The following is a 16,699-nucleotide window of genomic DNA, read 5'->3' as shown; positions in this document are numbered from 1 at the left end:
ATTGTTTATTCAGCCAAATAGGAATCTGATAGCTCCCCTAGTAAGATAAGATTCAACATCACACAGGGATATATAAGCACATGATATGTGGCGTGGAAACAAGTTGTCTTACTCCATAACGATGTAGACGTTGGCATGGTCCTCGAATGCATCATAGAATTGTACCAAATTTTGATGTCCAGATAAAGCCCGCAGTATTTTAACTTCTCTTCTCACATCCTCTATAGATATTGCAGATGTCATCTGCCAAACCAAAACTGATGAGCAACAGTCTATTATGTATTAAGCTAACACTAAAACCATCTGTATATTACATAGATGTGTACGCGAATCCAGATTCCAACTAACTCGATTGCATAGCTAACATGCTTAGTCATCAGATACGGACCATAGATACTTCATTTGCTTGATTGACGATAAGCAAAAGTGTCCATGCTTCCAATTTATTGACAAATTTAAAACGTTTTGAAAAATTTTCACAGAAAAGTCAGCAAAGCTAATATCTACAACCATTGAAAATTTGGCTATTGAAAAACATTGAGTCTCATTAAAAACTTCAACATCATCCGAGTTTTTCTATTAATTTCTAAACGTGAAAGTCCACATACGCTATTAATTTTTCAAAAAGATGGCTTAAACAAGCGAAAAGTAATGATCAAATTACAGGGTTCATCATGAAGCAAAAAAGGAGACTCTTATGGTTTGCTCTTCTACTTGGAAACAGTCCAATATCTCTACTAACCAAATTAGACAAGAAACACACAAAATCTTCAATTGTGACAAATTTAGCTATCACTCAAAGCCAATTGAAGCACAACAAAACTTAAAGATGGAAACTTGAGAAATTCAGAAAAAAGTGACCTTAGATTTTGGGATGACTTTAACAGCAACTTCCTGATCCTTGAGCTCTCCTTTCTTGAACTTAGCAGAGCAAGTGTAACCAAAATGCCCTCGCCCAATCTCTTCTCCTAACTCAATCCTACTCTGTAACTCCTTGGAAAAACCAAATCTTTTGTCCAGCCCAACTTCTTCCCTCTCCTCCTCCTCCAGCTGATGCCTCGCCGCAGGCAGAGTAGCCTCCTTCTTCTCCTTCCTCCGCCGCAGAACATCCCGTATATGTTTCGCCGGCGAAGGAGGGTGAAAAGCACGCGCGAGCTGACGGAGTGGAGTGCTGGTAACACTCTTACTCTCTCCACCACCTCCTCCGTCGTCTCGGCTCTTGTTACGGCGGTGCCGGGCGGGACTAGGCGTGTAGAAAGGGAAAAAAGGAGAGGCCTTTACGGCGGGAGAGGAACGAACAGGGGATTTGCCGGGACGGGCAGGGGTAGAATCGTCATTTTGAAGAACAAGGTCTTTGGGTGCGTAAGGATTAGGTTTGACGGAGGAGGAGGGCTTAGAAGTACAGCCTCCCATACTCTTCCTTCTTCTTCTTTTTTTTTTTCCGGTTTCAAAGATTAAAATTTTTTTTAAAAAAAAAGACAACAGGAAGAGAAGAAGAAGAATTGGGAGTTGTGTCTGGACGGACTTAAAGAGAATCACAGCAATGACATTGAAACGCTCTTGTCTGGTTTGGTTTCAATAAGTTAGAGAGAGAGAGAGAGAGAGAGAGAGAGAGAAGCCACATGGCAGAATCTGCGGGGGTATGATGAAGTTGCTTTGCTTCCATCTGATATGAAGAGAAGAGAAAGGTTTTAAAAAAAAAAATTAGATGTGGATTGGTTGAAATTAGTTTTGCCTTTTGCCACGTCTTTCTATTTATGTTTACACATATGTTTGTTCTTTCTCTAAGCAATATACTATTACATTATTTTGTTTTTTTTTTTTTTCATGTCTCATCATTTCTTGTTTTTTTTGTCTTTTTTTTTTTCTTGTCTTTTTGTTGCTGATATTGTCTTTTTCTGTTTTGATAAGAGAATATCAAACAACAACAAAATTATTTTGTTTGACAAAAAAAAAAAAAAAATTTAATTGGTGAACGGTGAAGATCTCGTTTAGGTGAAAAATAAATAAAAATCTTATATAAATTGTTAAGAAATAAAAAAACGTTTTAAAATGTATATATGGACGTTATCATTTCAAAAAGGGAGAATTAAAGAAAAACTTTTTTTTACTTCTCAATCTTGTGATAAGCTAGATACTACAAACTATTAGTCCATGTATTAGGTACATGTAACTATATTTTCTCTAGTGGAAGCAAATGTCATAGAGGACGCTAAATTAAAAATTATTACTAATTGTTAGTAAACTATATATAGATACAGTCGAATTTCTATAAATTAATATTTAGTAAATTAATAATTTTTATAAATCAATATTTTCTTTTTCAGTTTTAAATTTGGTCAATGCAATTTTGGACATAATTCAATAATATAATAAGATAATAACTTTTTAAAAAATATCATTTGTAAATATGGTTTCATCAATAATATAAATTCATAATTATATAGACTTATAAAAATATATGTCTATATACACATTAATTTTAAAAAAAATATTTCTAATATTTTTACTATATCAAAAATATTGAGTGTTCTCTTCAAAACATGATAATTGTTATTTTCTTTGTAATTAATTCTATAAAAATATTAGTTATAACAATTTATTTTGTTTTATTTTTTTTTTTACCAAATTAGGAAAGTCTTTTTGTAAATAAGTAATTTATAAATAAATTAAAACTTTATAAGTTAAATAGATTTTCATGGTCCTAACAATATTAATTTATTAAAATTTTACAGTAGAATACAAATTATTTCGCTCTGAAAATCAGGATTACGTTACACACTCCATCAATTTTGATTGGACGATGTACCTGCTTGTTCTTGAATAATGCATCGCTTATGTTGTAACCTACCCACTTTCGTTGTATTCGGACAGTGCGCATATCAATTTCAATTATTTTAATAGATTTCATCGTTTTCAGTATACTTGATCCACATTTTTATCTCACTAACTCTTGATTTGATAATCTCTCTGGAATATTTTACAAGATCCGTAGAAATTAGTTTAATTATATTATTGCTTCCATCTACCCATCAGTATAGTACGTATACGTATAGACAATAATTATGAAGTTGGTTACTAGTATAGCAATATAGCATGTTTTGGTTTCATGAAAATATTAATATACATGTGGGCATGGCCATCAATACATGGGCTGTATTAATTTGGCAGTAAAATTAGGTTCTGTTTCAATTAAAGATTACAGAATTAATGATAATTAATAGTATGATACTTTATTAGTTTGTGTGACAACTACAGTATATGTTATGAAATTCAAATTACTAGACAACCTTGGCGTAAGAAATCATTGAGCTTTTTAGGTGCTATCCCAATACTCTTATTTATCTTTTCAGTTATTTTAGAGAAAAAACAAAAATGATTAGTTTTCAACCAATCTGGCAGTCAACTTATCCAGTCCATTCATCTAAATCAAAACAAAGAGTTGAGAGATACACAGTAGGGTCGCAATTCTTGTGCTATATTATTCAGAATTGTAATCTCACAAAAATAAAATATATTAAACATACAAAAAAATAAAAATGAAATTGCCCAAGTTAGAGAATTGAAAAGAATGAAAGAAGGTATATAAAACGAACACTCAAAAAAATGTCACCATGCCTTCATCATATAGTTCATTCACTATCTTCTCCCAAAGTCATATGCCTTGCTTCTGTGTCTTAGAAAAACCAACCCATATATGTATTATTTGGTTAATTAACTCTCTAAAACTTTTACCTCTATTATAGTAAATGAATAATAAACTGTAGTCGTTGTGGTGGGGAATAATTTAGAGATTGTTAGGTGAGAGTGAGATGGAGGAAGGTTTGCCACGTCCCATGGTGAAGCCTCTGGTTCCATCAGGCATTCTTGGTCCTTTTGTTGCTGTTTTAGGAGACGAAGATTCGTGTGAACTTAGGCTCGGTGTCCCGAGGCTGACTCCGAGCCCAATCCCGAAGCTACGTCCTCCTCCTCCTACTGCATAGCTTCTTGGGGAACGTCCTCGTCCTTTTCCTCTCCCTTTACCCCACAGTCCACCAAGATTGTTGTCATCACCCTAACGTGCACAGCAAGAAAATTTAGTTTGTACTTATCTAAGAAAACAATAAACATTTCGTGGGGATTAAGAAACAGTACTTACGTCGTTATCAAGCTGTGATTCGGTTAAATGGTGACGCGGAGAGTCTTCTCCTGATTCATAAGAAGGGAGTTCATCATCGATGAGGATCCCATCGAAGTTTCTTCGGCTCTTGAGCACCGATTTGGGCTGTACATACCACACAAATTATTCTCAGAGCGTTTCAAGAGAAATGTGTGACTTAAGAAGAAGAGAATATATAAATTTACATACCGAGCATCTGAGAAGCAGCCTCACGCGAAGCCCTTTCCTCCAGTTTCTTTCATCGTTCAGCTTCTCCACCTAGTATGATCACATTTGCTATATATCTCAGAAACTAGTATACAGAGATTTGGATAAAAGGATAGAATTGTAAGTAAAGATTTACTCACAGCTTTATCTGCGATAACAGTGTTGTCATACTCGATAAGGGCGTGAATCTTTGGAGTAAAACAAGAAGAATATATATGTTAAGCTCTTTAATTAAGTAAAGTGTTAATAAACTAGAAACAGATCGTGGTACTTACTTTGTTGCTCATCAAGAAATCGCCTTTTGGACGAGAGGAGTTGGATTCTGGAGGATGACAGATACGAATCGCTTTGACGCTAAAACAATTTAAATCAAAAAGTTGTTGTTTATTAATTTAGAAAAGCAAAGTTTAAAGTGAAAGTAAAAAAAGCCTTCTTACTTTCCAATAACTCCAAAGATCTTCTCAAGGTTCTGGTAAGAATGATCGTCTGGCAAATTCTCTGCAACGACAGTCCGACCCTGCAGAACAACAATACAAGAACTTGGTATATAGTTGATTACAAATACGATGAAGCTCTTTCATGATATTCAAAGGAACATTTACGTACGTACCTGCAATTCCTCTCTGTCTCTTTCAGTAAATGGACTTGTACGCTTAACTTTCTTGCCGTCTTCGCTCACAACCTTAATTTTATTCACAAAGATCTCTTACTTTTGGATCTTACATTGGTTGGTTGATAGTTAGAGGATATATAAAGAAAGAAGAAGCTTACAAGCTTTGAGGAGGAGCGTAGAGCAAGAGAAACTAGGTGGTGGTTACTCGTTAATGCCTTGATCTTCTTGGTCGAAGCGATATATGATATAGGCACTACGTTTTAAACCATATGAATTAATGCAAAACAGATCTTCACATAAAAGATCATATGTATATAGATAGTTTAAAAGAAAACAATATATGCTTACCATAACCTTCAATGTCTTTGCTTATGTGCTTTGAAATGGACTCGTTGGCTAGGAGACTCATGTCCGTAAACTGGTACTCAACCTATAAAAATGGTTTCTCGTGATTCAAGATAGGTTTTTTTATGGGTTTGTTAGCATTTTAGTACATTTTTAAAACTTAATTGTCAAAAACATACATACACTATTTATAATAGAAAAAGAGGGTGTTGTGAAATAGAGGGTGGTAGAGATAGAATTCTGAGTGGGACTCAGTGGAGGGACGAACATTACTAAAATGTCCTGGTCAAGGTTTGATTTTATTTTTATTTTTTTTTAAAATTCTATTTTCTTCTTTATTATATGCTCCCAACAATGTAAAACAAAAATGCTAGCTAATTAAAATTTGTTTTTTTAAATTTTAAAGATGGATAAAAATTTATGTTCTTTTTATTTGGAATTTGATATGCATTTTGTTTGATGATTTTATTTGATAATGTTAAATATTTTTAACAAATTTTGTATTATGTACATCTTATTAATTGTACAAATGTCTGTATACATTATTAAGAGTATAAATATCTGTACACATTATTAATAGTACAAATTTTTCTGTACACATTAATAAGTGTACATATATAATTTGTTTAATTTTTTGGGCTCTAGATATCTGTACAGTTGTTTGTACTACAATGATTTTGTAAAAATTATATCTGTATACTTAATAATATATACCGACATCTATACACTTAATAAAATGTTGAGACATATGTACACTTAATAAGGTGTATAAGTATGTGTACACTTAAAAATGTGTACGGATACAAAATATATATAATATATTTAAAAATTATTAAACAAAATTTATATCAAATTGTAAAGAAAAAAATATAGATTCTTTTGTATTTAAAAATTTTTCTTAAAAAAAATTACATGAACACTTATTTGAAAAATCAAGAAAGATTGGTTAATGACAAAAAAGGCTGAGAAAATAGCCAAACAGTGATAAATGTGGTTTTTTCTAATTATAAATAGTGAATATATTTTTTTACTAATTATATTTGAAAAATGTATCATTTTGCCAAATATCTCTTTTTTTATTGTATTAGAACTGAAAAAGCTAAACCAAATTTGGTTTGTTGGTATACCGGAAAAATCCATCTTATTAGATTCATTTTATGTGCAATTACACCAACTAACTAACAGAATTAAGATCATATGATAAATGCTCTCATGACGTACGTAAAACGTAAACAGAGGAAATAAAATAAAAAGGTGAAAAAAACCTGTTTGACGATCTTAAGTCGGAGATCATCGGAAAGCAGATTCTTGGACGAAGAAGACGAGTTCTGATTAACCGGAAACTGAACAGCCGGATTGGGAATGTAAAACGCAGCAGCCGGATCATGAACATGTTGATGCTGAGCAGTAGGATCTCCTCCTCCCACGTAGATCCAATCCGACGACTGAGCACCAACGCCTGTCCCCCCTCCACCGCCGCATCCTCCAATGCAACCGCCGTTGTAATGGAAACAAGGGTAAAAGTAACCGGAGATCGGAGAGACCTGCGGTGCTGGTGCGGTGGTATGTGATCGCGGTACGAATTCAGGTGCTTGAGCGTTGAATTTGAACGACGTCGCCTGAGCGCCGGAAGATCCACCACCTCCGTCTAATAGTTTCTTCTCCGTTGTCTCCTTCGCGACGGACGCTACCTCTTCTCGCTGCATCTGCGCCATATTACTCTCACTACTCTACAAAAAATCTCTTAACTAAAATATATATTTTTTTTGGTTTTTTGTTGTTGTTTGGTATATTTTTTTTTGAGTGAAGTTTTTGTTTTTTTTTTTCAATCTAAAGAAAATATGAATAGTGATGTTGTTTCTACCTTTTTCTATTAATTTGATTTGATTTCTTCTTCTCGGAATTTTCTCACTCACCTAATTATTTTCAAAACATGGAAAAAACTTGTGAAGCCTTAGTTTTTTCGCGCAAATTATGGGTTTTTAACGAGAAAAATAAGCTTCCATGTTTGACTGTGTATTTCACTTTTTTTTTTTCCTCTCAAATTTTTAATTTTTATTTTATAGCAAATCTCTTTTTTTTTTCTTGGGTGGGGAGGTATAAAGATAAAGTAATTAATGCGTAAGGGATACTTCGCTCAATCAAAATTTGATAAATCATATTTTCATCGACTAAACTTTGTTTATTTGAAAACTAGCACTAGTAAATTTGTATCATATAGTTACATTTTTTGTTACAAAAAAAATAATAACAAATAATATCTATAAATTGTTACAAATTAGTGACAAAAATTAAGTTAATAGTTATTGTAGCTAATTAGTTACTAAGTGTAGCTATATAGTGACAAATAGTAACATACATAATTTATAGAAAAATGTTACATATTTAGTGACATAAAATTTTGTAACACTATGACACACAACTTTAAATGTAGCAAATTCTAACATTTTCCTCACCCTTAAACACTTATAAAATTTTTCTTTCCCTTCCTAAATGACCTAAATTTTTTTTTTCCCCAAATTAAAATTAAGGCAATCTGTTTCGAGAGAGTGGGAGATGAGATCTCTGTGGTCCTGACCTGAGGAGGAAGATGAGAGAGAGACTCGCAATCTTTCAGATCGGAGAAACGTTCGTCAGCTAGGAGCATTTCGACATTACCAGAGTTTCTTTCCTTCTTCGAGGTTGAATGGAAGTCCGGTACGGCTCCGGTGTGACGACCCTAATCACAGGGTCACCAACAAATGATCTTCCGACTCAACTGTGACATGATTCAGATGTGTGAAGACCGTGATGAGTTTAGTAAAAATATAAAAGACGTCGAATCACACTCTCGAGCTGCGATTGTGGTGCGGCAAGGTCTCATTTAATATATGATTTACAATTTTACCCTTATTCAAGGGAAGATTTACAAAGACTCTAATACATATTTGACGAAATATTTTTTTCTAAATCATCGTTGTCGGATCTTCAACACCATCATCGCCGGTGATTTTCAGCCACCACCATCATCGCCGGCGATTTAGCCACCACCATCTTCTGTCACCATCATCTTCTCCATCATCAGCGCCTCTTCATCATTGTTGTCGTGTTTTTGATGCGTTCATGCTCTAATCGGTATGTTTACTTTTCTCACCAATTCAAAAATTTGAGTTTTAAGGGTCTTTGATCATAAAATTGTAGTAACTGACATTGACATTCATTAACAACTTTCAGTGGTAATGGATTTATAAGGTTTTGATTGAGTAGGTTAAATTTGATATATATTGCATACCATGTGTTTGACTAAATGTCTAAATAAATTCTTTACTTCTTTTTAATGTTGGGTATTGGTTTTAACATTATATTGTGGACCTGTTCTACAGTATCATGATTCAAAATTTGTTTCTCTTGATTCTAATTATGTCTAAAGCTTCAAAATTTGTGTCTTTTGATTCTAATAATGTTGTTTTCATAAGTTGTAGAAGCTAAGAGAATGACAAAGCAACATAGATCGGAACAATCTACAGATGATCCAACTATTGATAGCAAAAGATTTAAGTGGCCGCCTAATTTGGCTCGTGGGCACTTGGAAATCTGTGTAGAAGAGAAAAGGAAAGGGAATTGGCAAAGTAAATGCTTAACAGAAATTGGTAGGATGAACCTTAGGGCTGAGTTTTTTAAAAGGTTTGGGTTAGACTGGAAATATGACAAGTTCAGGAATCGTCTAGACACCGTTAAAAGACAACATGAATCATACAAGCGGGTTATACCTGATTCATCTGAACTGAGATTCTGTGAACAAACTGGAGCAATCGAAATGCCTTTTTCTTGGTGGGAAAATTTAATCAAGGTACATTCTATTAACTAAAGTAAACTCATTTGTATAATCTATTTTAGACTAATGTTTCTGTTTGTCTCTCTCCATTGTAGGAAAAACCTGAAGCGAAAACTCTTCGTAACTATCCCATAAGAGATATTCCACTTATTGAACAACTTTTTTCTGAGGAGACAATTTCAGTTGGTGATGATGGTTGGCAACACCATGATAGAGCAAGTCATTTGCCTTTTGAAGCAAATTCTGTAGAAGATATTGAGCTTAACAACTCTCCCGAAGCTCAAAATTCTGAACAACCTCATAACAANAACCGGAAATATGACAAGTTCATGAATCGTCTAGACACCGTTAAAAGACAACATGAATCATACAAGCGGATTATACCTGATTCATCTGAACTGAGATTCTGTGAACAAACTGGAGCAATCGAAATGCCTTTTTCTTGGTGGGAAAATTTAATCAAGGTACATTCTATTAACTAAAGTAAACTCATTTGTATAATCTATTTTAGACTAATGTTTCTGTTTGTCTCTCTCCATTGTAGGAAAAACCTGAAGCGAAAACTCTTCGTAACTATCCCATAAGAGATATTCCACTTATTGAACAACTTTTTTCTGAGGAGACAATTTCAGTTGGTGATGATGGTTGGCAACACCATGATAGAGCAAGTCATTTGCCTTTTGAAGCAAATTCTGTTGAAGATATTGAGCTTAACAACTCTCCCGAAGCTCAAAATTCTGAACAACCTCATAACAATGGTAAGAGGGTAAGATCCAAACAACCTAAATCATCTAGAAAGCAGTCCAAAGAAAATCAGTGGGATCGAGTCTTAGATCTTATTGAGGACCAGGGAAGATTTTTTATGGGAGGTAGAGAGAGCTTTTATACGTACAATTCTGCTGCATGTGTTAAGGTGCTTGAACAGATGATATTTCTTAACAAACAAGGTGAGTTGTATTGGGCTGCCCTTGTGTTTCTTGAAAAAAATGAACAGAGACGACAAATCTTCATGACACTTCCGGACGAGATAAAGAAGATAGAATACCTAGAGAGAATGACGGTCAAAAAAAACTCGTTTCGAGGTAAGATTAAGTTTAACCTTATACATTTTTGTAGAAAATATAATGAGCCATTAACCTTAGAACCTATTCGCTAGCAATCTACTTTTGTATGTTTACCCTGTTTATAGATGAGTGACAACAATAAAGAGATTCATGCTTCTACATAGTTCACTTTTGAGATTCCTGTTGATCTCCGTATGGTTGATGCTGAGAGAGTCGGATGTGAGTATCCTAACTATTTTTATCTAGAGATTGTTCTCTTATGATTGTGAATGAACGAGCTGAATTAGATGTTCTTAGTTTTTATCTGTACAGTAGTGTGAACCATTTTATGGCTCTGTTGGGTATGATTATGTCTGATTAAAAATATAGTCATGATCTGCAGTTAATGTCTTCAAGGCAATAGCTGTGGACAAGCTCTTTTGAGAACTGTGTTTCATTCCTTCTACAATTTTTTTGAATTTTAAAATTTCTTTTTGTTGTAAAGACAGTTTGTTCAGAATTATATTAGTTTATCACTTTATCTACTTATAATTTTATTTTAGAATGAAAGTTAGTTACATATATTATTAATGTATAAATCTAATTCAAAAAATGTTTATATATTAATAATATTCATATATTATAAATTAAATTAATGTCAAAGGAAACTGAAAATAGAAGATAATATAATTAAAAGTTAATTTAGTAATTTTGTTTTCTAATCACATTCAAGTTGTATCCCAATCACTCTACCAAATATGATATAACCGCATCGCACCCGAATCGGACTTCCATTCACAATTTTACCTAATCGCATCGCTCCCAAATCACATCGCACCCGCACTTGAATCGTAATTGCACGCGAAACGGACTACCATTCGAGGCCTTCTTCGATGGTTAGCCTACGCTCCGCAAAATTCACTTCGTAAGTCTCTCCGACGATTTTCTGGGTCCTTAACGCCCTCGAAATCGCTCACTGTTCTTGGGTTATTTTTTTTGCTCTGCGAAATTTTGCTTGTTATTCATTGGATTATATCCTTAGTTTGTTGGTCTCGCTGTTGATTTTATATATCTCAATTTTGGATTTTTTGGATTCTTAGGGCTTCGGAAATGGTCATCGACGTTGAAACGGAGAAAGATGCCTCTGCTGATTCACCCACTTCTGTTCTCAACGAGGAGGTTTGTTTTGTGTTATACATTTCTCCTTTGGTATAATATTGTGTAAAAAGCTTAGAAAGAAAAAGTTTTCTGTAAATGGGTATATTACTTTCACTGCTACTTGATTTTGCTCTTTATCTGATACATATACATATTGCTCTCTTTCATGTTTGATTTTGTTCTCTCTTAAATCACGACTTCTGAACTTTAAATATTTGTGTATGCTTTGTTTTTTTCAGGTTCATCCATCTCAATGTAGCTACTTGGCACACGAACTCATTGTTTGGTATCAGGGACAAGAAGCTCCAATGCTGCTTCCTTTCTCATATGCTGTGGTCTCGGGTGCTATAGGATCATGTTCAGTTTTATTTGCCAAGTCACTGTGAGATGCTCTGTGACCTTAATTTATTTCTTTCATTGTCACATCGGCTTAATCTATTTTGTCACATAGCCTTTGGAGCAATATTCTCTGCTACAGACTCTGTTTGCACCTTGCAAGTAAGAATTTTCTTAACAGTGGGAAAATATTATTCTACTACGTTTGCTAATCAAGAATTAACAAACACTCTTTTGTTAAATCTAGATGCTTAATCAAGACGACACACCTCTCTTGTCCAGTCTGGTCTTTGGAGAAGGTGTAGTGAACGATGCAATGTCTGTTGTGCTCTTCAACGTAATACAGAGATTTGATCTCACAAACATCAATTCAACCATAGCTTTGGAGTTTGCTGGAAACTTATTTTATCTCTTCATCTTAATTAAGCACATCACTTGGTGTTGCAGTATGCTTCTTTCGCTCTTCTCCTCAAACTTCAGCACTAGAATTTGGAGTTAACCAGAATAGTTCTTACTCATTTTCTTTCTCTGGCTGGATTGCTCAGTGCTTTCATTATGAAGAATCTCTATATTGGAAGGTATATATTGCGTGTTTATGGCTCGTTATATACATGACTTTCTTTTTTGGTTAGTTCTTGATAGTTTATGCTTTGTTAGTTACGTTCTTTCTTTAATACTTTATTTTTTGGTTAAATCAGGCACTCTACTAATCGTGAAGTTGTAATATTTATGCTATAGTATGCATCTGCATAAATGTTCATGGTAACTCATCGGTTACATAAAGACAAAGTGCATTCCATTTGTATCTCCATATTTAAGCCTTGTCTTTACTAATTATATGATTTCATTGCAGGCCTGAATATATACTTTTGGTTATCATTCATCCCTGCCATTGTAAGTAAACAAAAGCAAGAATAAGTAAAAAGCTTGAAATTCATAAGACACTAACACTAAGAGATTGTGTTTGTATTTGTTTGTTGTTTAAGCTTGTCATCTTGGTTGGAACCAAACTAGAGCACGTTGTCTCGAAGCTTGCTCTCGAGGTTAAGGAGCGCAGACATGCACAACTAATGGGGTTCAAGTCAAACCACGTGACAGACTCTTCTGGTTTGGGAAACTATCTTTTTGAATGTATTTATATATCTTCTATTTGTAAGTGGTTTTTAACTCTCTGTTTGAGAGTTTAAAACTCTATCTTGTTTGAGTGTATGATATTAAACTAAGTTTAACATTAATTGTAATTGTGTATGTTTTGCAATTTAATTTTTAACATATTTTCACATAATTTGTTTTTGTTGCTAGATATAAAACCTTTCAATAATTTTGATCTAATAAAAGCTACTGTGAACATATATTTTTCTTTTTTTGTAACAAGTTTATGACAAGTAACCGTGTAGCTTGTTGTGAGTCTATTAGTCACCAAAATTTTGTAACTTTTTGTATATAGTTGCTACTAATGTTTTTGCCCCAAATTATAACAAATGGTGGTAGATAAATGTAACATTTTGTAGCAAATAGCTACATTTACATTAGTATCTAAATTGTAGCAAATTGTGACAATTTGCTATGAAAAAAAAAATTTGCTACGACCAAATAATTACTAAATTTTTTTATCACAATTCTGTAACAAACAAATTTTAGCTAGGAAAAATACCACATAACTACAATTATTTTCGTAACAATGCAGAACATTTTTACTAGTGTAGGTACAAAGCATTATAATGTCGAAGTGTCGATATAAACCATCCAATTAGAGGTGACATAATCTTATAGCGTGAAAAACGTATTATTGCGACTTTTGGCCCGGGCTATATCATCCGCTCGATAAAAGTCTAAAATTCTAGTCGTAAAACTTCATAACAAACTCTATTGCTTTTTTTCGATATATGGTCCCAGTTTTTGACAAACTGTCCAAACTAGTATAAAAGATTCAATATCTTTCTTTTGTTATGAACCTATATTTATTTGCACAACTTTAGTTATATCTATTCCATTAATTTCTAACTATCGTTTAATGTTAATTAACATCCCCCTCATGCATTTTTCTATTTCTTCGACCAAAAGTTTTAGGCTAAAATGGAGTATTAATTTTCTGTTGATCCGGATTGTACGTAAGTTGCTGAGTTTCGAATCACAATTTAACAAGACAAAAGCCAAGAGCATTTTTTTTTTTTTTGTTGGAATAAAACTGAACTGAAACAAAATATCAGATAACATAGATATTAGATCATATAGCCGTATAAGTCAATAATAATCGAAGCAAAAAAAAAATCGAAGCAAATTAAAAGCATTTCCACCATCAACAAAACCAAGCATCTCTCTCTAAACCTTTTTTTGTGTTCGGAATGATGAATCTCAGGCACAAACGCGCGAGTATCATCCCATGAGAATAATTAAAGAAATCTTCAAAAGCCATCTAAAAAGATAAAACCAAACTAGGACGGATGTTTTGCTCATTCTCGTTGCCTTAAACTTCGTTTCCCTAATCCTTGTTGAGGTAAGATTTGTTGCCCAAATTGTGGCTGCGGTAACATTTGTTGCCCATTTTGTAGTTGCGGTAACATTTGTTGCCCATATTGTAGTTGCGGTATGCTTTGTATGCTTTGTTGCGGTAATATTCCTCCATGCAATTGCCCCATATGGTTAACAATAAATCTGAAATAACTGTAAAAATAAATCTGCCAGACATTATATAAAACTTACCATATATTATCAAAATCCGTTATGTCTATATAAATAGATCTGTCGTGAAAAATAAATCTGCCACTAATTATAAATCTGTCGTAACTATTATTAAAAAAATCTGGCGTCCAAAAAAAGTCTGTCATAATAAATCTGTCATTTTAAAATAAATCTGTTGTGCAAAAACAAATCGGTCGTATACTAACAAATCTATCAAAACTAGTCGACAGACTTTTGAAAATATTTTGATTTTTATTTTTAAATGCTGGGAGAGTAAACTTGACTTTCTTTTTTTCTTAACAAAGCACAAAAGAGAATTTTAGGCAAAAAAAATAACTCATCTAACCCTTACATTTTATGAGTTAGTTTAGTAATTAACCTCTTAATTTGGATCGATCTAGTTTTTGCCATTTTTAATTTATTTTTATTCATATTAAAGTTAAGAAGCGAGACTTAGAGCTCCCAATAAACTTACTCTTAGAACCTCAATTTTTTTCTTTTTTTTTGTATAACATGTTCGTTTAACTTATTCTACCTAAAAATAAGTTACGACAGATTTTTGGCGCTCATGATGATCGTAAGGCAAAGCCAAGGCAAACTCTTCAAGAACAGGACAACCTGAGATGAGCTTCTCCATGAACAGAGGATCTTCATCATCGTACGAAACGTCTGCTAGATTCAAGATCTTGAGACAAGGCAGAGAAACACCAACAGCCGGATTCAAATCCGACAACCCTACGTTCGCTAGCTTCAATGACACCAACGTGTCGCTGTTGTAAATCTTGTCAGTCAAGTAATCTCGGCTAGAACGTTCCATAAGAGACTCAACTTCTAGATGTTGGACTCCGCGCTCAACCACTGTTTCGATCCAATTCACAAAATCCTCTCTGTAGTCACTGGTTTCGTCGTACTGTACCTTGAACTTTTGAACTCGTGAGCCGTTGTTGTGGTTGAAGTCCAGGTAAGTGTCGATGTAGCACTTAGCTCCCGGAGGGGATTCGCCATAGGAAGGGTAGTCATCGGGAAACAGTTCGAGCCTGGGACACTTAGCCAGAGTAATTCAAATCTCTTCGATAAAACGCTTGCTCTTACTGAATCGTTAGTCGCAAGGAACGAGAGGATATGCGTCAGCAAAGAATCTGGCAGGTTGCTGATTCTATCGCTACTCATGACGATAAAACGAAAAACCTAATTTTTCATTAAAAAACAATGACATCAAAAGTGTAGAATGAATCGAGCTAGGGTTAAAAGACGATTACATGAACGTAAAAATAAAGAACTCACCGTTGCTTTAACTTGTTTAATTTTCTGGCCGGAGATTTTTTTGTTTTGGTTTACGGTTACGGAGGAGCAAAATGATAACTGATGGTGAGCACTAATGGAATAGTGGGTAAATATATTTACTTCCAAAACGAATCTTTATCTCTAAAATTCCGGAAATCCTCAGTACACTCAATTTTGAAAATACCAAATTTTGAAATGTAGAAACCGTATCTTAATTTGATATTGTTACTTATTTTGGTTACGGGTTTTTAATTCAAAAATTAATAAATAAAAAATAGTCGGTTTCGAAAGTTTTGAATCCAAATCGTTGTGATTGAGGAGTGAATCAGCAGGACTCTGTTTTGACGTTAGCTTAAATTTTTTGAACAATAGCCCATGTATGTAGCTCTCTCTGCCTTTGGCTATTTCTACCATAAAGAACCATAAGGTTTATAGTTATTGTCATTGAAGAGTGAACCATTGTTATTTGGTTTGGTAGGATCATGTTTAAAGATACGTCTTTCGTTAATTATATTCCGCTAATGGTCACTTCACGACAGGACAATTTTGAAACATGAGCCAAACTTTCATTCTGAAATAGGAAATGATTTTTGTCAGTCTATATACCAAAAGGGTTAATATTAGAAACAAACTCCAAAAAGGCTGCACTTGCAAGCAAATTCAGAAAACGCAATATGCTTACACATTCGAGATACATTTGTAGTCTTTTTAACTTATACCTGTGAAGGAGACTAAATCAATGCAACGGCTTTGTCGGGTTTCCTGAACTGACCTCTACTGATCCAAAAAAATTGTCCAGGAAATCAAACCGACTTTGTGGAGAACTGTGTTTTGCCTACGTGGAAAATATTATAAAAACTGGCAACTTCCTAAAAGAGTCATTGTTCAGTCTTGATGAAGTGGTTGGTCAGACAGATGTTTTGAGACCGATGGATGTGTCTTCCAGTGAATCAACTTCAAAAAGTTCTTTCAGCTTCTCATCGCATATGACTCTCCTCTTGCCAGAAGGATCCTAAGTTATGAAAATGGTGTAAAGAAGCAAACAAGTAAGAGGAAAA

General features: G+C 33.8%; 5 protein-coding genes across 13 annotated transcripts in view; 1 reads left to right on the top strand and 4 right to left on the bottom strand.

Moving 5' to 3' along the window:
* Positions 1–1,679, bottom strand: part of LOC104784057 (CDPK-related kinase 2) — a 7,635-nt gene extending 5,956 nt beyond the window's left edge. The window contains exons 1-2 of one of the 2 annotated variants that reach the window (XM_010509132.2): positions 862–1,675; positions 113–243 (exon numbers count right to left, since the gene is read on the bottom strand). In XM_010509132.2, the coding sequence (XP_010507434.1) occupies positions 113–243; positions 862–1,413 (683 nt within the window). In that variant the 5' untranslated portion in view covers positions 1,414–1,675. Of the gene's footprint in view, positions 1–112; positions 244–861 lie in introns of both variants that reach the window. The other variant, XM_019226871.1, reaches the window with a different exon arrangement.
* On the bottom strand, positions 3,458–7,140 carry LOC104784047 (la-related protein 6C). Its single transcript, XM_010509125.1, has 10 exons — positions 6,590–7,140; positions 5,328–5,409; positions 5,138–5,232; positions 4,977–5,048; positions 4,804–4,883; positions 4,642–4,720; positions 4,507–4,554; positions 4,349–4,417; positions 4,139–4,264; positions 3,458–4,054 (listed from the first exon to the last, which is right to left on the bottom strand). Exons 1-10 carry the CDS (start codon positions 7,037–7,039, stop codon positions 3,788–3,790), a joined length of 1,368 nt encoding a protein of 455 aa, XP_010507427.1. The 5' UTR covers positions 7,040–7,140; the 3' UTR covers positions 3,458–3,787.
* Positions 10,928–12,960, top strand: LOC104784029 (probable magnesium transporter NIPA8). Of its 8 annotated transcripts, none has more exons than XR_767245.2 (8): positions 10,928–11,106; positions 11,282–11,360; positions 11,579–11,721; positions 11,791–11,837; positions 11,923–12,253; positions 12,374–12,437; positions 12,529–12,569; positions 12,662–12,960. XR_767245.2 is itself a non-coding variant. In XM_019226863.1 (8 exons), the coding sequence occupies exons 1-6, from the start codon at positions 11,075–11,077 to the stop codon at positions 12,383–12,385; spliced, it is 360 nt and encodes a 119-aa protein (XP_019082408.1). In that variant the 5' UTR covers positions 10,928–11,074; the 3' UTR covers positions 12,386–12,437; positions 12,529–12,569; positions 12,662–12,960. The 8 variants fall into 8 exon arrangements, 2 of the variants coding, with proteins under 2 accessions (XP_019082408.1, XP_019082409.1); XR_767244.2 differs by having other exon boundaries at positions 11,579–11,837; positions 11,923–12,012; positions 12,123–12,253; XR_767247.2 differs by having other exon boundaries at positions 11,579–11,837; positions 11,923–12,121; positions 12,221–12,253.
* On the bottom strand, positions 14,893–15,527 carry LOC109133351 (F-box/FBD/LRR-repeat protein At2g26030-like). Its single transcript, XM_019246388.1, has 2 exons — positions 15,274–15,527; positions 14,893–15,160 (listed from the first exon to the last, which is right to left on the bottom strand). The coding sequence occupies exons 1-2, from the start codon at positions 15,525–15,527 to the stop codon at positions 14,893–14,895; spliced, it is 522 nt and encodes a 173-aa protein (XP_019101933.1).
* The window catches only part of LOC104705555 (upstream activation factor subunit spp27-like), a 3,265-nt gene continuing 2,784 nt past the window's right edge, over positions 16,219–16,699 (bottom strand). The window contains exon 9 of the mRNA XM_019246362.1: positions 16,219–16,653. Within this exon, the coding sequence (XP_019101907.1) occupies positions 16,549–16,653 (105 nt within the window). The 3' untranslated portion in view covers positions 16,219–16,548. The remainder of the gene's footprint in view (positions 16,654–16,699) is intronic.

The sequence above is a fragment of the Camelina sativa genome, chromosome 1, assembly GCF_000633955.1.
Source record: "Camelina sativa cultivar DH55 chromosome 1, Cs, whole genome shotgun sequence".
NCBI classification, from domain to species: domain Eukaryota; kingdom Viridiplantae; phylum Streptophyta; class Magnoliopsida; order Brassicales; family Brassicaceae; genus Camelina; species Camelina sativa.
The sequence above is the reverse complement of the archived record's forward strand: the minus strand, read 5'-3'. Positions and strand labels throughout refer to the sequence as shown.

Excerpts from the sequence above, each read along its gene's own strand:
- LOC104784047 (XM_010509125.1), bottom strand. The coding sequence starts at position 7,039 with ATGGCGCAGATGCAGCGAGAAGAGGTAGCGTCCGTCGCGAAGGAGACA. Across the intron at positions 5,410-6,589 it reads GACTTAAGATCGTCAAACAG|GTTGAGTACCAGTTTACGGA; the intron begins GTTTTTTTCACC and ends CCATTTTTATAG. Across the intron at positions 4,418-4,506 it reads CTGTTATCGCAGATAAAGCT|GTGGAGAAGCTGAACGATGA; the intron begins GTGAGTAAATCT and ends TGATCATACTAG.
- LOC104784029 (XM_019226863.1), top strand. The coding sequence starts at position 11,075 with ATGGTTAGCCTACGCTCCGCAAAATTCACTTC. Across the intron at positions 11,107-11,281 it reads CGCTCCGCAAAATTCACTTC|GGCTTCGGAAATGGTCATCG; the intron begins GTAAGTCTCTCC and ends TTGGATTCTTAG. Across the intron at positions 11,838-12,206 it reads ACTCTGTTTGCACCTTGCAA|GCTGGATTGCTCAGTGCTTT; the intron begins GTAAGAATTTTC and ends TTTCTTTCTCTG.
- LOC109133351 (XM_019246388.1), bottom strand. The coding sequence starts at position 15,527 with ATGAGTAGCGATAGAATCAGCAACCTGCCAGATTCTTTGCTGACGCAT. Across the intron at positions 15,161-15,273 it reads CACGAGTTCAAAAGTTCAAG|CCGAGATTACTTGACTGACA; the intron begins GTACAGTACGAC and ends GGAACGTTCTAG.